Here is a 21071-nt window from a genome sequence, read left to right as displayed (position 1 = left end):
ACAATATCTTATGAAATTGATACCTATAAATTAGTATCAAATTAAAAAATAATTTTTAAAAGAAAACGGGGGGGGGGGACTCCCGTTTAGTTACCATGTTTTATTTTCTCTTACTTTGGTACAATAAAATGATTCATCAATGTTGATTGATGAAGTTGTTGGTTACGGGAAGTAAATCTCTTTTCTGCCGTACTTAAAGTTTTAAAATCTGCGTCTGTTGTACCTTGAATGGATGTTAAATAGAATACTGACGAACTTTTTTCAGGTATTCGATTGTTTCTGTGTTGCGAGGTGGAGTTTGATCCATATTCTCAACATCGCAATCCTCACTTGAACTTCTCTATTTTTTTTTTTTTTAATTCTGAAGTCAAGGGTTTTACAGTCGCTTGAGAGCAGATTGCGATGTTATTTTCAATGTTGATGAAATCATTAACGTCTTTGACGCTACAACTTCTTTCATTTCCTCAAGTCAAAAGCAAACTCCAACTTTTGTGTACAAAGATAATTTCATTTAAAACCTAAACTTCTAATTTTTTCATTCTTACTGAATGCTTTTATCAAGTCCTTTACAAGCATTTTTTTTTTTTTTTTTTTTTTTGTTGCAAAAAACGTGGTTGGAGAAAAAAATTTGGAACTGGAATTCAAGGAATTTATCCCCTCCCCTTTGAAAATGAAGTTTCAAAACTACAATTTAATACCATGTTAAATAATATTAGGGAAAAGAGGCTCTCCAATGGAACATTTTCGGAAGTAATGTTCTTGAAAATGCAACTGTATTTCATCTGTGATGATGTGAGGCGAAGGAATTTGATTCGGAACTCCCCTGTGGAATTTTCAAAATAGAAGTTCCAAAATACAATTTTAGACATTATTCGGTGATGTTAAGGACAGGGGAGGTTTGAGGCCATTTTATGAAAATGCATCGTGCATCGAAACATTAAGCATTTTGAGGCCATCTTAGGCATTGATGGGGTTTAGAGATTTTCCTCCAGTTTTTTTTTTTTTTTTTCAACTGAAATTTTAAAACCACAATTTTAGATGATCTTCAAAGATGTTAGGTGAAGGGGGTTAGTGGTTTCTCCCCTAGAAAATGGATTCGGAGCATTTCCCCGAACTTGTTCGAAATTGAAGTTTGGAAAATGCAATTCAGTCCGCCTTTAAGCGATGTTAGAGAGAGGCGAGGTTTGAAAGCTTTCTTCCCCTAATATTTTTTTAGATTAAAATTCTACTGTAGATTATATTTGATAACGTTAGGGGGAGGGGTGGGGTTAGGAGCTCTCTGAAGAAAAATTTTCAACATTGAAGTCCTAAACATACGATTTTTGGCCGCCTTTGATACCTTATGAGCACCAAGCTCCGTCTCTTCCCCCTTTTGAGGAGATGGAATTCGGTACTCTCCGCCCGAAATTTTTAGAAGTTGAAGTTTCTAAAACGAAATTTCAGTGTATCTTTGTTGATGTCACAGAAAGGGGCTTTTAGGGTCTTTTCTCTCGGAATTTGACCTTTTTTATGTGTAATGTTATAGGTGGGGTATCAATTACAAAATGCAAGGCATTGCTTTCTAATGTCGCCCCCAGGCTACGGTCCTGGAGTCATGCAGTGGACACACATTGCTTGTGACTAAATCTAAAACCTACTTTTAAAGCCCCCTTCCCCTTATATTTTACATACCGTCATAGAAGTTCTCTTAAATCTTGAAAAGGCAAGTCTAAGCAGATAAGACCATCTTTTGGTACATTAAATATTCTTCCCTAATATTTAGAGTTTTATAAAGCCTGCCATTTTTTCAATTTTCAATGACACTCAAAAACTTATCAGCGCTCCTCGAGTAAAATCATTTGCCATTCCCTCTAAAAAATGACACACAAAAACACAATTTATTGTGGGGGGAGGGGGAGGCGAGCTCCATGGAGTTGGAACAAGAGCTCCTAGTAACAATAACTCAATTTTGCTAAAACTTATAAATACCACAATGTGCTTAGCACGACCCACGGCAGTATACATGTCATTGTCAATTTATCGTCAGTTTTTTAAAATGTTAGGAGAGTCGGTGAAATTTTTAAAAAAACAGCCTGGAGTTGGAGTTGGGATGTTTTCTACCAACTCCAATTATTTAATCCAAATTCAGTCCAACTCCCCATCCCTGGTTGCACCATACCATCAAATTTAATTTTCCAAACTTGTTTTGTAAACATCCATTTAAAAATTTCATAGGCCGCCAATTTTTCTCCTTCCCCTCCAGACCCTGTTTTCCAAACACCGCCAATGACTGACTAAAACTGCACATTTAAAAGTTTTGGTATTTATCTTTTCTTTAAAACAATTAAATTACATAAAAAAAATTTCTCAGTACTGAACTTATCTCTCATTTTATAAATTCAACGTTTTTTTTTTTTTTTTAAATACAAAAACAAACTCAAATACAAACCTGATGTTGAGCAACAGGGACAAGCCAGGTTAGTCCTAGTTAATTTATTAGTCCCCAAAGAAGATCAATGGCCCTCTTAAAGCTATCTACCCCGTCGCTTAATACAGCCTCTTCTAGCACTCTGTTCTAAGGGCATACAACCCTACAAACTTTCCTATTCCTATATCAGCTAGTTGCTGAGTAGAGCAATATACATTACCTTATTAAAAGCTTTTCGAAAGTCAATACAGTCAACTCTTAATATAATGACCATCTCCGTCCCACAGAAAAAGGTATTTATAACGAGTGGTCATTGTAAGAGGTGGAATTAAAAAAATATACACATGCATGTTCCGTCCAATAAAATTGCCATTGTTTTAAACATCCTAGTTAAATGAGCAAATTATTTTTTATCAGAGGAATTTTTAAAAAATTATGAGTGCAAAATATTGTTAAAAAATATTAAACTAATTTTAAAGTAGAAAATATAGGAACAAATTTATTACATACTTACAAATCATTTATTTTCTGATAATAAAATTTAGAAACAGTTGTGTGCCTTTTTTACATACATGATTTTCGCAAAATATAACTTTCCATTTCAGTTATCTATGATAAATAGTGCTTTTCTTGCCTTTCAAAGAAACATTTAAAACTCCCTCAAGCATTTGAAACATTTTTCATACTAGGAACTTAAGTCTCAATTTCTTATTCATCTGATCATGATACATCAATTTGTTTTTGTACACAATATCGAGAAATAGTTCATCTTCTGACAGATGTTCGACACATTCTAAATCACAATCGATTTTAGCGCAATCGTCAAAGTTTAACGCTCATCCTATTTTTTTTTTTGTTTTTTTTAGAAATGTCTTACAGCATTTCATCTTCATCGAAATTTTTATTTTCCATTGTCTGACCCATCACTACAGCAGTAGATTCTGTTTCCTTTTTAAAATCAGAATGATGGAAGCAATTCTTGATGGTCTTTTTTCAGACTTCATTCCCTACTGCTTTAGAGAGATGCAAAGCTGTAAGGTTATCGACTTTGTAATCTTCACCTTTGTTGAGTGCAGAAACAAACTTTTAAAACCATGGATTCAAACACCAAACTACCAATACATCTATCAACCCCATTTCCTTAGGAATCCGGAAATTTTCCCTTCGTCCTTTTTTTTCTGTACTGTGGTGAGTGGCAAGTCCAATCCACCCCCACCCCTTCCTGAAAATTTTATTGAACATTGAAGACTCTATGCAGCTGTCCGTAAACAATGATCACAGTCATTTAAGTTAGAAATTTGTTTTATTGGAAAAAACGCAGGAAATGGTGTCTGCGGGATTCGGTCTCTGTATTGGATAAGACGATACAGAATGGTCCTTATACCTAAAGCAAATTAACATAGAGTTTATAGGGGTAAAGTTGGGGCTTTCATCACTGGTCGTTATAATGGAATGGCCTTTATGATGTGTCGTCGTTATAATGAACATCGACTGTATAAACAACATCTACACACTTTTTGTTATAAAAGTCATGGTAACCTTATCATAGAAATGCAATAAATTAGTAGCACAGGATTCACCTCTCCTGAAACCAGACTAAAAAATAATCAACACCCTATTAGTCTCTAAGAAACCATAGTTGCAATTTTGATCAAAGTTTCAAAAACTCTACAAACCACTGAAGTCAGACTAAAAGGTCCTGCATTACCTTTAGATCCTTTCTTGAAGAGTGGCATTGTGTTAGTCATCTTTCAGTCCCCTGGCACCGTCACTGAGTTATAAGTAGCATATAATTTGGATATCCTAACACTACTAAAAGCCAAAGAGAAATAAAAGTGGACCGAATAGCTTTTCAATTAGATGCACTGAATACCATATTTTACCGAATACTAAATAATGGTTAAAATTTGAACCGAATATTCGGCTGAATACCAAATATTTGGATTACATTTTTAACAGCAATATTTGAACTTTATGCCAATTCAAATTAGAAATTGTTTTCTTATTTTGTGCTCTTGAACTTGAACCATTTTAACTTGACGAAAGATAGGTAAGGGTAGCAGTTTCAAATTTTTTCCCTATCTCAGAAACATCAAAGATCAGCCACTGCAGTTTGACTAAAGAAACAAAACTTAAATAGGGAGTTAATCATAAAATCATAACTGTTATGTTATGTTTTTTATGTTAGACAACCGTATTATGAAAATAAAAAGCAAGCAGTTAAAAAGCTCTTGGCCTTGTCTGTATGTCCATGTTGCTAAAATAAATATTTTTTGTACACTTAAAAGCCTTGACTTTCATATTAATTTCGTTAGTAAAGCTTGGCACCTTGCAACCAGATAGAAAAAAAATATAAATAAAAATTGGAAACCATAGTATAATACATAAATTAAAACTTACACCTTAAGGTGATTTTAAACCAATCATGACACAAACTGTATGAATGAAAATCAAAATATTATAGCACGTGGCATTACACCTTTGAAATTTTATTGAATACATGATTGCAATTTTTTGAAAACTAATTGAAAAACATATTAATTAATGAAGAGACTCACCATGGTTGATGCCCATATTATGTTGAGCTGTTTTCTCAGTAGGTCTAATAACATTTACTTCACCATGAATGCCATTTGAAAATCTTAAGGATGCTGGCACTTCGTACAAAGCAGACAAAGGAGGCGCAGTTGGTGTTACTTGCTGTTCAGAAGTCCATCGGTTGCTATGAGAAGAAGAAACTTGACATAAATAAATAGAACAAACAGAAAAGAAAGGATTTATACAATTTACTTTATTAAATGCATCCTAAATAAAATAAAGGACTAAGGCTCTTCCTTAAAATAGATATTTTATACAAACTGAAAACATATGATTAATATGCTCCCCTAAAAGCAATAAATCAAAACTTCCCCCAAGTATGGGAACTTGAATGTAAGTCATCCTCACTATAGCACAAAATCAGGCCCGTCATTTCTAAATTATCCGGAGGGGGGAGGGGGCAAAGGGTGTATAATGAAAATTGTATTGGGAAACAGTAAAAGCCATGCCCATTTATGCGTAAAAACATCGAATTTTTCAAAGCCGGGAGGGGAGGGGGGGCGAAGGGGCAATTGATCCCTTTAAATGACAGGCTTGTACAGCATTTTTTAAAAAAAGCATTAACTCATCTATGTACATTTGAACTGAAATCATCAATGCTACACTCAAAAATGCACTTCATTTACTGCAGGGATGGCCACCAGTGTGACATGGCAGAGTATTAATAGTGGCACATGAAGACTTATACAAAATTTAAAAAACTGAGGAAGCAATACTTCTTTTAGGAACTTTGTCAAACACTAAAAAAAGGAATCATACTCAAAGGAAACATTTAAATTCTTACATATAATTTCATATTACATTTAATTAAAAATTTAATGATAAATATCACAACGTCAAAATATGGTCAACAGGAATTATGTGAAGGAATACATATTGCAAGTACTTAGCTTTGAATGAAAACTGTTTTATAAAAGAATCTACAAAGTTAAGCATATTTCTTTGTTTCATGAATAACAATATAACTAATAACAATTTTGAGAGCATAGAAGAACACTGGTTTACGACAACTAGCTTCGACTGCAAAAGGAGACATTTAATTGAATTTAAGAAAGTAAGTGTGGATGAAATAGGTGGGGGGAGATGGGCTCGTTAGGCTGCAGGGCACATTGAACCAGTCTCAATGATTTTAATATGTACATTTTTTTAATTTATGATCATCAAATAGCACTTACAGTCCTACAAATACTATAACAAAATTACATGGTACAGTTACATTGAACACATTTTAATTTCATAAAAAATTTATTGTTATTTTTTCAATGCTGAGTAATTTTTATAAGATTGCAACTTAGTTTCTTTAAATGGTTTTAATGAAGAATGGAGTAATAAACTAATAAACTGAAAACTTCTCCTAAAGTGAATTTTTTTAGTTCATAATTATTTGTAGTTTCTTTATTTTTTTTTAAAAAGAAAAAAATTATGACAGCATTTTTTTCAGACCAAGAAATCGGGGTACATTTGTCCACTTTTATAAGACCTACAAAAAACTAAAAATTCTACAGAAGAATTAGAAAATAAATATTAGAGTATTAGCAACAGTGAAGTGGATGAAGACCCAAGTGATGCTAATTCTTGAAAAAATGTAGATGGTTCTGGCATAAATGGTGCACAAGTAGAAGTAGGAAAATTTAATATTTTAATATGTTATATTGATCTTTAAACTTTTTTTTTTTCATGCTAAACATAAAAGAAAATAAGTTAGTTACAATATTTAAAAAAAAATTTATGATTAAAATTGATATAGAAGTTGTTTGGTAATCCAAACAAGCATTACTCCATGATGGGGGATGTTGTTCTACTTTCAGCGTTCTGTTAAAAAATTAATATAAAAAACAAGCCGATGTGTGCATCACATGACTTCCTTTTACTCTAATTTAATGCCATTTCCTCATTATTGGCAATTTTAATGTGATTTAATAGTTTACTCTCTAAATATCACCAACAATGGCCAAATTAAAACCAGATTTAAAATTTGTCGCCAAGTGGGCGACAAAACTTGGCGACCAAAAGACTGGCAATATATCTCCAATTGTCCGCCAAATTATAACACCACTTGAGTTTACATCGAAATTAACAATGATTTCCCCCCAAAAAGGGGCAAAGGACACCTTTAGAAACACCTGAATGCAACCAAAAGGGGAGGTGCACAACTAGACCCCACTAGGAGTCTAGGTACCAAATTTCAACTTTCTAGGACATACCGTTCTTGAGTTATGCAACATACATACGTACATACGGATGTCACGAGAAAAGTCGTTGTAATTAACTCGGATAATGTCAAAATGGATATTTCGGGTTTTTATATGTTCTTAGGCACTTATCCGCGTGTGGTCAAGTTGAAAAAAAAACTCAACATTAATTCGGACGTGAGCAAAATGGAAATTAAGACCGAATTTTAAGTGAAATTTTTTTTGCGAATAGAATACTTCCTTTTTTGGAAAAGGAAATAAAAAGTTAATGGATTGAACACTTTAAAAAATCTGAGATGGTAAGGAATGTTTAATGAACTTCGTGGTGAAAAATGAAACTGCTCGTTTAATTTTTTGATAAAACAAAAAATTAAAAGTTGAAAAGTGGACCAAACTGCCGTGACCCATTCCCCCCCCCCCCGATTACTTGCATGGTTAGCAGCATAAACAGTTTTGTTACGCCGCTTTAAAACTATTTAAGAAGAAGAGTTCTTAGGTCAAAATTATATTGACCAACAATAAGCTCTTTGTGTCAAGGACTAAAATTTATCTTCTACTGCTGATTGTGAAGTGCACTGTGTCTTCAACAAAAGACAAGCACTAGCTTGCATGATGTGAGAATTCTAAATAGACCAGCTTTCACTACACTGAGCTTCTCTACTTCCCATACTTGAAATAGGGGGGGGGGGGGGAATGTGCCTTTTTTAGTATAAGTCAAGTGATCAGCCTAAAAATTTTTTAACTACTTTTCAGTACGTTGAAAAAATTTAAAGTATCAGAGACTTTTTTCTCTCTTGAAAGTGGCACTCTTCCCTAAAAGGTTGGCCACCCCTGATTTATTGTAGTAAAATTTACGCTTTCAGCATTGAAATCGTCATAATAAGTATAAAAGTAAATTATTATACTTGTATTTTCCAAAGCTTAAAGAATAAAAAGTAAAGAATTCTTGGGAGTATTTTTGTTGAACTGTAATTTTACTTTAAACAATGTAAAATTTATATTGTGCAATTAACCACTGCTTCCTATCTCAATTCTTAAAAAGTAATTAGTGACATAAAACATCTGAAAACAAAAATAAATTTACCTAAGACTGTCAGCCATAATAAAAGGCTATTAATTGAAATAACGGTCTTGTATCCTTATAATAAATTATAATGCTTATATTATACTATCAACAATCATTCTTCTCCATCATATGAAAGTTAAAAGTCCCACTTCCGCAGCATCCTTTTCACGCAGACGCGATGTTTTTCTATCATTTTTGGATTGGATTCTCACACGCGCAGACGCGACCTGTAACTGTTGTAATTAAATCAAAATCTTTCTTTCCTGACATAAACAATGCGAGAATGTTGTTGAAAAACGAAGCACCGGAAACGGATGGTGTTTATTTTGCCTTCAATAAAGGCGAAAAGTCATTTCTGCAAGTGTTCAGCTAATTTAAATAACTATTTGGCACAAAATGCATTGTTTTTTTTTTCTCTCTGCATGTAAACAAAAAATCAAGTAAACAAATGTAATTCGATTCACTTCTGCACATTTTTGAAGAGAAGCATCGGGTGGAGCGTCCATAGAACTGCCACAACGAGTACATTCTTATACAGTTGTTTGGAATTCAGCTAAACAACAAGGAAGGATTTTTATTTTCTAATGATGTTTGCTGTATTAAAAAAAAAAAAATAATTACGGAAAAAAAACACTTTTTTTACATCATCCGATTTGAACACTACTACTTCTACTGCCAGTAAATTAATAAATTAACTATTTTTTTTCACTTGATATAAAATACTTATCAGCGCGTCACTCACCGGTTATCCTGTTGACGCAATAATCTTGTCAACAAAACAATGTGCTTATCGGGTATACCGAAGTTCAAGCTGATTAATTTTTATGGGCGTAACGCTCATAAATTATTTCAAAGCATTGATTTTTGACACAATGAAATGAATCCCCAAATGTCTTCATACTTCTGAAACTTTTTTCATTGGTCAAGAGTTTGAAACTCAGTGCAGAAATTTTGTGTGAATTCTACTTTTGAACTCGTATAACATTTTAAAAAGCATATTGAATTTCCTGCTGTGTTATTCAACTCCCAATATATCTCAATTAAATTGGCAATTGCAATGAAGGTTCTTGTATTTCTTACTCTATTTATTGCTGCAACTACAGCTCACTACTTGCCAAGCGACTTTAAGGAAAGTTACCAGGTGGTTACTCTGATTTACTTGTTCAAAAGTTTAATTTTCAGAAGTGTGGCCTTTCTGTTGGTACAGTGTTGTACAGTGTTTTGATCGACTTTTTGTTTTTTTATTGCCCTGATTTTAGTCCAACTCTTTGAACTAAATATAAAAATAGGTTCTGACACATTTTCAAACAATTATATAATATCTACCTGTTAATTAAAAGCTTTAATTACAGTAAATGACTGACTATTTATAAAGTGCGAAAAAAATTAACAATTGTATGATTTTTTGAAGTTATGAAATTTTTTTATAATTTAATATCAATATACAGTACTACCTAATTATAAGATGAAACTATTCATTTTATTTTGAAAGTCATTGTGCCTGGCTTAAAGTCGTGAATTTATCTAATTTTGGAATTAGTTTATCAGTATTAAATACAAAGACAAATGTGACCCCCCCCCCCTCCAAAAAAAAAAAAAAAAAAAATTGTTTCTTTTGCAAAAGGGAAAATATTAAAATTTAGAAAAGTGGTTCCCCCACAAGAACAAATGTAAGAGAAGGGTGCTGGGAGTGATCATCCCTCCTTTGAGGGATCCTGCATTGACAAAAACAAGATGGTCCGCTGTCTGCAGGAATGCCTTAACCACTTGATTTCTATGTACCTACATTTCTACAGCTATTTACTGGGAAGCAATAATCAATGTTTTAACATGCAAATTTAGGCTATGTTTGACAACATCAAGGAAAGGAATGGAGTCCCAATCTCCCTCTTGGAAACTTCTCCGAATTCAAGTTTAAAAAAGAAGATTTCAGAGGATCGTTGGGGATGTTTAGGAGCCTTCCTCCAAGTATTTTGCAAAATTAAAGTCATAATAACAGGATTGTTCATACCTCAGTTAGTGTTAGGGTAAATAAATGGGTTCAGAAACTTTCCTCTGGTAAGTTTGGAAACTGAAGTTTGAAGCAAGCTCAACTTTAGACTATCTTCAATCATGTTAAGGAGTAGGAAGGTTTCAAAACATTCCCCCAAGTACAAAATTAAGGTTTTAAAATACAGTTTTAGAATAACCACTATGGCAAAAAAAAAATGGTATGTATTCGGGTTCCTCCTTGGATAAATCTCATATTTTAGTTGTGTTGGATAAAAATGATGTGGCAGCTCCCCCGTCCTCCTGTAAGCATGTGTACAGTAGAGCATAGTAGAGGCATGCTGAAAAAACAACTGCCCCTTCCTCCTTCAACAATTTCTTGATCCGGCCTTGCTCCCTCACGATCTACACTCGAAAATTTCAGACTTTCGAGTGTACTTTTTAATTCAAGAAAATATTTAGGAAATTTTGCCCCGATTAAAGGATAACCCTTCAGCTATGAAGTTTGTTTTTGTATACATTTTCCAGAGTTATACGCAAGTAATGTGGTATTTAAATAAAGAAACCATTCGTACTCTTTTAGGTGTTTAAAAAAATGCCTACTTTTTCAGAGATTGCCAAATATGAGTACTTTTTAAAAATGGCGGGAAAATCAGCAACAAGTTGCCAGTTTTCTGGTTTCCCGAATAAAAGGTTCAGCAGTGTAGTATAAAATAGTACTCTTCTTTTTTTTGTGTTAGCATTTATTCATGGGTGAATGTTAACTACCATTTTTATTAATAGGGGGGGACTAGAGATACTTGATTCCCTCTTTAGTTTTCAATTTTTGTTCTCTGCTGCAAATTATCAGTTTTTTTTTTTTTTTTTAGTGCATCAACAAAGGTAATTTTTGCCTCTATCTGACAGCATATTTTTTAGTTGAAATGAAACAGATAGTTTTAGTAAAATATTTTTTTTTTTTTTTTCAAAAATTGCATAAAGGGATAATGTATCTCCACATCAAGGAATACATGATCCCTTCCTGGGGGATACTTGATCCTACTGCGAAAATACGTAGACTTTTCATTAGATCGGCAATTTATTTATGGTTTTTAGTAATTTACATAATGTTTCTAAAAAAAAAACACTCACACGTGATTTATAATTTTCTTTATTAGATTATAATAATGTGAATACAAAATAACATAGTTTCAAATTTCACTAGACATTTGTAATATATATATATATATATATATATATACACACAATTTTCATGAACCTATAATGCTTTTGATCAATTACTTATTATCCAATACAGTTGTGAACAATAATATATTTTATAAATAAAACTAACAATTTTTTTAAAGTAGCGTAATGAAGCTAAAATTACAGCAAATAAAAAAACAGGATGACAAGCATGAAAATCATCTTATTTGCTTCTTGTATTGCAATAATAAAATGTAAGTATCAGTGTACTCATAAAAAAGAAAGCTTAGCTTATATATTTTCAAAACCTTAAAAGTCAAATGCAAACAATTCGTTTGTTGTAGTTCTTAAAGTTCCGCTCAACCCAACTGAATGTGCGCAGCTTAACACATTTTGTCATTTTTTCAAGAAAAATGGATTGGTTAAACATATTACCTTTTCGCTTCAGAAAACTTATTTTAAACTCTATAAATCCAACTTTGCATTCTATCCGCTAATGGATCAACATAATGGGCAACTCACTTTTTTGTTGTAAATGTAACTATGGTAAAATCATTTATTTTTTCTTTCAAACAAGGATTTGACATCTATTTCAACTTGTTCAAGCTCATTTGGTTGATCAGAACATAATTTATCAGTAGCGTTAGTTTATGTTTAGATGTTTGAGGTGTTATGTGGGTTACAAGTGTGAACTGATATTTCAATTTTTTAACATATTTACAGTAGTGATTGTTTAAATCTATCACTCAAACTATGATAAATTTTATTATGTCAACATGGTTTTGAATGTTTAAAGTTAATGTCAACTAAGTAAATAAAATTTATATTGTTTTCATTGTGTTTAGATTGTCATATGGATACTTGATCCCGGGGATCATGTATCCCTCTAAAGGAAGGAATCAAGTATCCCTAATGTGCGATTTTCACAAACATACTTGTTCTATTATTGTCAATCAGTCGCAATTTACTAAAAATATGTCTCAATTATTAAAGACTGTCTATACTTTAACATTACACTCCGGAATATATTTTTAAAGTTGTATTTAACGGATAATGTGGATAATGTAACTTCGGAATGCTTTCCTAAAAAAAAGTTTCTCTTGTCACATTCAGACGGTCATTTCTTGAGCTAAAACAAAATGGCTGAAAAAAAACAAAATGCTGCCAGTTTTTAAGTACAAGTATAACTTGAATGTAATTGTCAGGTTTCAAATCTCTACTTAATGATTTTGGTACATTTTTGGCTATGGGATCATGTATCCCTAGGGATCAAGCATCCCTAGTCTCCCTTATCTCTTAATTTTAATCCTTCAAAAATGAGACGTGAGTTAAAGAAGTTCCTTTGAAATTTTCAAACTTTTCGGTTACCTACCTCAACTTTACTCCAATCTATTTTCAAGAAGATTCTATGATAATCTCAAATAGACAGATGGATACATATTGTTTTTATAAATAAAAAAATTATATTTTATATTTTGTACAGAGTTAATATTTTTGTGTTTCAGGTTACTCCAACTAAAGGCCAGCCATGGCCTATGCCTCAAGAATTTGCTGCTAAATCTTCTTTTTTCACATTGAGGCCTGATGTATTCAAGTTTTCTTATGGTGGGAAATGTGATGTAATTTTAGAAGCCATCAAAAGATACCAAAAACTTATGTTTTTGGATGACTGCTCAAAGAATACAAATGATGTTGATTTATCTGGAAGCATTGGTGAAATGACTGAATTATCCATAAGCATTGATGGTCCATGTGAAAAATATCCCTATATGTATATGGATGAGCAGTGTAAGTATTTTTTGCGTTTTGCAAAACAACATACAGCTTTGGCTAAAAAGAGTTTTGTTACTTTTTTTTTTTTTTGTACTTTGATGGTTATCCTATGAATTCTTTTTAAATAATGAGTAGGTAATGTTAAAAGGGCATTAATAATATTGTAATTAATTATCAATATTATTTAACTTACTGTTACAATTTTTTTGATGTTCCCTCTTTAAGATTGTAGTAGGTTTTGTTTCTTATATTTTGTAAGCTCCTTTCTAAACTACTAGACCCAAGACATAGGTTTTTCACTCCCTCTTGTTTCCAACATTAGTTTAGATCACTCGGTAATTGTGTGGAACAGAAAATAAATCCCCTTTTCCCCCTTCCTTTATGCATTATTATGTAATATTTTATCCTATCCTGGTACTAGCCTATTCCTTCAATACACAAAATATATTTGCCCCTCAAAATATATACTCAGACCTCGATATAAGGGCACCCCCTTTTTAGATCACCCAGCATTTAGGGTCACTTCTCAAGTCCTGGTTCATTGAATAAGAATTCTAGGTTCAGAAGTATTGTATATATTGTCAGGTCTTAAATACCCTAATCACTTATAAGGTCAGTTTTTTCTTTCATTGGGTGAATTTAGAGCCACACAGATTTGATTCCAATCATTTTCTTTTGTACACGATCTTGTGCTGTCAAGAATGCAGTAGAGAGTGAGTATGACGACAGTAATACCAAATACAAATGCAAAGTGACAACCAGCAACAGGCAGTGTTGCCAGATGGTCAAATCCAGATTTCCCCAATTCCCTTACAACTTTTCCCCAAAAAGCGATGTTTTTTTATCAAAATTCCCCAAATTCAAAAATTATTTTTGCACTAATATTTTCATAAAATGAATCGACCTCCTCTGATATTTTTGTCTCTTGGAAAATTTTTTTCCCCAAATGGACAAATTTCGTTATAAAATTCCCCAACTTTTTTTTTCTTCCCATTTTCACTTTTTTTTTTTTGTATTTATCTTTATTGTTTTTTATCTTTACTAATAATAAAGCTGAAAGTCTCTCCGGATCTCTCTCTGGCAGGATCTCTGTGACGCGCATAGCACCTAGACCGTTTCACTGATTTTCATGAAATTTGGTAAAGAATCAGTTTTTAGCATGGGGTTGTGCACCTTTAAACGATTTTTTGAAAATTCGATTTTGTTCTTTTTCTATTCCAATTTTAAGAACATTTTCCCGAGCAAAATTATCATAAGATGGACGACTAAAGTACCAAGTTATCAAAATGTGGAACTGTAACGTGGGCAAGCCAATTGGCGAGAAATTCATCATGCATTATTTGTAAATATACAGGGGAACCAAAATACCTTTTAATTTTTTACTACGGGCAAAGCCGTGCGGGTGCCAAATTTTACCAAATATTTTTTTCTACTCGCATTTACTACTCTGCTTTTGTATGTGCATTTAAACTATGATTTTTGTATATATTTATCCAAGAACATTCTTCATCACACTTAATTTTGCTTGTTTCACGTATCGACTAGTAACTCACGCAAAACTATTAATGCAAATTCCGTAGCATAAAATTCCACATAATACGAAATGCGAATTCTATAAAGTTGACCAAAGCTGAACCAACTCTGCTTGATACAAACAATGACCAGATTTCAAGACGCAAATTTAATTACAATTTTTTTTTTCCCTAAGGTTTTTGGTTTCCCCAGGTTTTTCCTAAGAAAAAAATTTTTCCCCAAAGAATTCCCCTCAAAACCCATTTTCCCAAAATTTCCCCAAAGAGCACCAGATTTCCCCAAAATGGGGAAATTTCCCCCATTCTGGCAACACTGGCAACAGGCTCTGGGCTTAGCTAGGCTGGTCGTAGTCAATTTATTTGTCCTCAGTGAAGATCAATGGACCTCTTAAAGCTATCCACCCCCTTGCTCATTGCTGCCTCTCCCAGTAAGCCATTCCAAGACCAAGTGCCCACAACCTTACTCAAGTAGTAATTTTTCCTAATATCCAGGTTAGCCTGAGATTTAAACAGCTTTAAAAATGATGACCCCTCGTCCTGCTTTCTGTGCAAAAATGTAACCATTTGATGAATTTAAACAATTGAATCATGTCCCCCTCTGACTGTCCTTTGCTTCAAGCTGTACATATTAAGTCTTTTAATTCTGGAATCATAATATAAATCTGAAAGTCCCCTTACTAGTCTAGTAGTCCTTCTTTGAACCCCTTTCCAATAAAAATGTTATCTTTCCTAAAATAAAGAGACCAAAACTGAACAGCCATACTCCCAAATGAGGTCTCACTAAACTCCTATATAATGGCGGTGATCAAACCAAAGCGCTCAGAGCATAAATTTCTTAAGAAATTTTTTTACAAACCATGGGAGAGCTGAAGAAAGTTTTTAAGAAATTTTAAACTTAGAAAACATTGTAGAAAAGAGAAATTACTAGTCCTGTATCCGCGGCGGATCCAGAGAATGGATTTGGGAGGGGAACTTTTTTTAGCAGATGTTTATGGGGGGGGGGGGGGGGTAATGAAATTACTCATTAAAAAAATAACCTTAAAAATTGCGTTTTACAACTTATCCTCTGCGTCTTAACACTTCTAATACAAAATATATATATATAATATATATATATTATATATATATATATTGAATTAAAAATTCTGCATGAGCAATTTTCAGAAACTAATTTAAAAAACCGTTTTTGTTTATTGTTGCATTTATATTTTAACCTTAAAATTTCAGCCAAGTAATAGGGGGGGTCCGGGGGCTCTCCCCCGAAAAAATTTTGAAATTATAGTCCTAGGAAGGTTTAGACGGTCTCTGATCATGTAAGCGGGGAGGAAAGGTTTGAGAGGCTTTCTGCGGGAATTGTTTAGAAATTGAAGTTTTAAAAACGCAATTATAGGTGATATTTGTTGACGGGTAAGGAGGTAAGGACATGGGACTTTTTGGGGCTGCCCCCGATTGATTTTTTTGTAGAATAGATCTAAATCGATCACCCCGCCCACCAATTTTTTGAAATTGAAGTTACAAAAGCGCAGCTATAGACAAACTTTGATGATGTTACGAGCAGTGGGGTTCAGGGGGCTCTTCCCAAAAAATATTTTTAAATTGAAGTCCTAGAAAATGAAGTTTTAAAGGGGATATTCATTGACGAAGGATTTAAATGCTCAGGGGTGCCCATCCCCCCCAAGCTCAATGCCGCAAATCCCCCCCCCCCCCCCCAAAAAAAAAATTCTCGCTTTCGAATCGGGTTAAATATAAGTTTTTTAGAGTGTTTAATTTCCAGTCAAATTCATGGGAGGAAGGGGGGGGGGGAATAGCGCTAACAAATAGCATTTGAACTGAAATATTGTTGGATTGTTGACCTGACCTTGCCTTTCCAAAGTTTACAACGTGCACCTTGAGTAAACAAGTTTCGGGGTACCCCTGAATTTTGCTACACCTTTTCATTTTTTTTTTCAAACGTTATGAACAATTACAGGAAGAGTGGATTCAACTTTCTGGCTTGGGATGGAGTTATTACTAGATGTATAAAATATGAATCTATAAAATATGAATCTTTTTTTATCGTCACTTAGATAGGGGGTTCGGGGGTTTCTCCTTTGGAAAATTTTCGAAATTGTAGTTTTAAAATCACATTTTGTGACAATCTCTGGTGATGTTTGGGGGATAAAAGGTTTGGTGTGCCCTTCCCGGTAATTTTTCAATATTGAAACTTTAAAAGTGCAACTGTAGATAGTTTAACGTTATGTGAAAGAGGGCTTTTCCTTTGTTTTAAAAATTGTAATTCTAAAAACGCAGTTTTAGACTATCTGGGGTAATGTTAGATAAAGAAGAGATCCTAGGGCTTGCCCCAGAAAAATTTTCAAAATTAAAGTCTTAAAAACGCTATCTATGATTGGGGGGAAAAGCAGTTTTCTGAAATTGAAGCTCTAAAATCGCAATTGTTGCCGACCTTTGTGACGTTAAGAAAACGAGTATTTGGAAGCTCTCCCGGAATTTTCTCGAAATTGAAGCCCTGAAAACCAAATTTAACACGATTTTTTAATAATGTTGACGAGAGTAGGTGGGAGTGAGAGAGGCGCTGCACTTCAATTTTCGAACTTGTAGCTTTAAAAACCAGTTTTGATAGATCTGGATAATGTTAGTGGAAGAGGAATTTTGGTGCCATTCCCCCGGCAATTGTTTGGAATTGATACTCCAAAAACGCAATTCTAGGCTTGTCTTTGATCATGTTATGGAAGGGAGGGGGGAATCAGGGGCTCTCTCCTATATTTTTTTCAAAATTGCAGTTCGACAAACACAGTTTTAGATGACTCTTGATGATAAAGAGGGTGTTATTCTGGTGCTACAGTGGGGTGCGCTCTCCTGAAAGTTTTCCAAAATTGAAGTTGCATATCCAAAAAAGATGGATCAGACACACCGTGGACAGGATATATTTCGGAAATCCTCAAAAATGGATTCAGCTATTCAGCACGCCTCGAAATTCAGAACTCGAGAGTTTTAATGAATCAAATATCCTTCTATATATATCAGATATAGAAGAAAGTAAATATGATTCACGAAAACATAATTTAAACACCTTAAGAACAGACTGTTCTACCTCCATCAGCGAAAACCAACAACACTGAAAGTTTTAATAAAAATCATCTAATGATTAATTGAAACAATCAATTTAAAAATGGTAGAGAAGATGGGAGTAAAGAGAAATGAGAAAAATTCTTCACAAGCTTAAGTTCGTTAATGAAGAAAAATATATTAATTGTCAATTGGAGGGATAAAAAATATGCTATTCGCAAACTTCAAAACTAGTTCTTAACGATTGTCGAGGTGCAAATGAATCAATGGAAGAGCTAGAGCATCCTGGTCAGAATTATTACAAACAATAAAACATTTTTGACCTCTCTCCCTCTCATCATTTCTACGCACGCATTCATCATGCAGAATTGTGCTACTTCCAGAAAATTTATTAAAAAAATGAAAAGAAATCAAATCGTCTGATCCAACTTTGAAACGGACACTAACTCCATGCCGTCTGTGATGTTCCTTTCATTGAAAAAGAGACACGGTTATTAAATGTTGAAAAGAGTACCAGGGCCGTTGCTAGGTCAAAAAAACTAGGGAGGGGAGGGGGGTCCGCTTTTGGCGGCCCGTTAATTGTTTCAAATGCATGTTCCAGTATGCAGAGAGAGAGAGAAGATTTGGTTCTGGTTTAGCAGGGATAGTCATATTACTAGACCTTAGTACTAGCAATATAAATAATCGTTAGGATAATATTCAATCAGAATTAGGGGGGTGTCTGTTGGAGGGCTACCTTCTTGCATTATTTCGAAATTGAAGACATAAAAACGCAGTTTTAGACTATATTTTAAGTTTTGGAGGAAGGGAGAGAGGAGGTCCAGGATAGCCTCTCTCGATAATTTTTCCAAATTTAAGTTCTCAACACAATCCTATGTTATATTTAATTGTGTTCAAAAGAGGGGGTCTGGGGCTCACCCAGTGGGAATTTTCAAGATTGTTATTTGAAAACAGTTTTAGAAGCCCTATGGTGATGTTAAGGGAGGAAGAGACTCGGAGTCATCGTTCTATAATTTTTCAAAATGCAAACTTCAAGCACGCATTCCCAATTGTAAATTATTTGTGATTGTGACACGTAAAGAGGGGTCTGGGGGCTCTCCCCCGGGAAAAATCTGAAAATTGTCGTTTGAAAAATGCAGTTTTAGATGATCTATGGTGATATTAAGGGGAAGAGAAATGCGCCCCTCCCCCGAAATTTTTTGAATCTTTGAAAATGCGATTGTAGACTTTTTTTTTTAAATTAAAATTTAGTGCACCGCCAGTTTCTTGAAATTAAAGCTCCGAAAACGTAATTTAAGCTAACTTTCGATGAAAGGGGGAGTTTTGAAGGGGCTCGAGACCAGAACTGTTTCGTAATTGAAGCACTAAAAGCGAGATTTAAGACATTTTTCAATGATGTTGAAGGGCATCCTCTCGAAAAAATTTTGATTTGTTAAAACCGCAGTTTTAGAAGATTTTCAGTAATGTTAATAGGTGGAGAGATTCTGAGTCCACCCCTAGCAAATTTTCAAAATGAAATTCAATTTAGTATTTAAAATCGTAGACGATTTTAAGATGAGTAGAACACAGGCGTTGTTGGCACAGGGGACAGGGGGGACACGTCCCCTCAATATTTTGAACGCGTCCAAAGTCCCCCTCAATATTTGAGAATAATAAATGCGCATACAAAAAATGCCGGTCTTACTCATGTGTGACAAAAAAAAAAAAAAAAAAAAAGAAGAAGAAAAGAATTGGGACCAAAATAGAGCTGCTGATCTACGAAGAAAACGAACAGAAAGTGACCCCTTGTCCAGCAAAAACTACCTTATTTATAACAGTTGAAGAACCATCTGAACGTCAGTTGATTCCCACACTGTTCGCTGTCCATTTACTTTCTTGCCTTTTTTGCCCTCTACTTCTTTTTCGTATTTCCTGTAACTTACTCCCCACCTCCTACTAACAAAACTCATTAAAACGACGATTCACCATTCAAATCCCCTCACCATGTTTCTGACCACTCGGATGGATATGCTAAATCTTTATTGGGGTTTGCTTTGCGATTCCTTCCCTTGATCACATGGTCTTAGAAGAAATTTTTTTTCTTAGAATTGAGATCAAGATCGAATCTGTTCCCTGCAAAAAGTATGTTATTTTCTATCCAAACACAGCTGTTTAAGCAGCAATCTTCGGGCAAAAAAAATTCTCTAACTCAAATTAACCATCATTTTCAATTTCTAAAAAACTTCAAGGCCCATTTTAATTCTTTTACGGTAAGTACAACTCTCTTTTTTAAAAAGGCATTACGATGAACAGCTATTGGAGGTTCTCTCAAAAAATATTTGAAGACACCCTCATTAGAAAAGTACCTCTCAGATTTCTGTTCCCTTTAGGGGGCCCCTCGATTCTTTTAGCGCCACCGACACTAGAGTTTAAATTGGTATCAGATATTTTTTCTTTTCTTATGTTTTCTCTTAGCCTAAATATGAACCTTAAAACGGTTTTGAAATGTATTCGTTTACAAAGCTGTTTGAGTTTTTCACTCAAATAAATAATTTTAAAATGACTTTTTTTTTCCTATTTTTTTTTACTGGTAAAATAAGCCTTTCTCAAAAAAGCGAAGATTATAAGAAAGTTTTTGATATTTCATTTTATTTTTCATAGTTTTCATCAACAAGTTGATAGAACATATCATACGAAAATAATGATATTGCGCTACAGATAGTATAAATTTTTGACTACATGAAAATAAAAGTATTTTACTATTTATTGACAGTTCACAACAAAAAATATTTTAGCCATATATTTTTCTAATACATTACATTACTCCTAAGATATATGAGAGTTGAAGGGGGGATTCTGGTTACTCTGTCTCTCTCCATCATAGAAGAAATATCTTAATTTCGTTCTTTGATTGTCTTTTGACTTGCAAGAATAGTGACCAAAAATGGACTAAAAATGAATAATTTCAGTTCTTAAAATTCAAACCTTTTCTTGTTTCTTGTAGCAATAATTTTAAAAATTTCATTGTTATAAAGATCAGTAAAATTTGCATCTAAATGAATGCGTTCATTGCTGAAGGTAGACGTTACTGGTATAAATACTGAAAACTCAAAGTTTGGTTGGAATTCCTAATTAATGGTAAATTTAAAATGGTTCACAAATCTTTTGGAGTTTTTTTTTTTTCTCTGTAGTAAAAACCTCACTACAAAGAAGGGATTGAATAAAGTGTCTGCCTGGTCGAATCACTCGGCTGCTTCGGTCTGTAATAATTTATGTTGAGAACA

The 21071-nt window shown here is 33.5% G+C and overlaps 2 protein-coding genes across 2 annotated transcripts in view; one reads left to right on the top strand and one right to left on the bottom strand.

Annotated features, from left to right (window-relative positions):
- LOC129217177 (protein SSUH2 homolog) overlaps positions 1-8772 on the bottom strand; it is a 70333-nt gene extending 61561 nt beyond the window's left edge. The window contains exons 1-2 of the mRNA XM_054851440.1: positions 8282-8772; positions 4966-5129 (exon numbers count right to left, since the gene is read on the bottom strand). Coding sequence (XP_054707415.1) covers positions 4966-5129; positions 8282-8298 — 181 coding nt within the window. The 5' untranslated portion in view covers positions 8299-8772. The remainder of the gene's footprint in view (positions 1-4965; positions 5130-8281) is intronic.
- A 227-nt stretch (positions 8773-8999) lies between these two features.
- Positions 9000-21071, top strand: part of LOC129217176 (beta-hexosaminidase subunit alpha-like) — a 98510-nt gene continuing 86438 nt past the window's right edge. The window contains exons 1-2 of the mRNA XM_054851438.1: positions 9000-9404; positions 12943-13225. Of these exons, the coding sequence (XP_054707413.1) occupies positions 9321-9404; positions 12943-13225 (367 nt within the window). The 5' untranslated portion in view covers positions 9000-9320. The remainder of the gene's footprint in view (positions 9405-12942; positions 13226-21071) is intronic.

Source organism: Uloborus diversus, chromosome 2 (assembly GCF_026930045.1).
Source record: "Uloborus diversus isolate 005 chromosome 2, Udiv.v.3.1, whole genome shotgun sequence".
Lineage (NCBI taxonomy): Eukaryota > Metazoa > Arthropoda > Arachnida > Araneae > Uloboridae > Uloborus > Uloborus diversus.
Note: the sequence above shows the minus strand (reverse complement) of the source record. Positions and strands in the feature narration are given on the sequence as shown.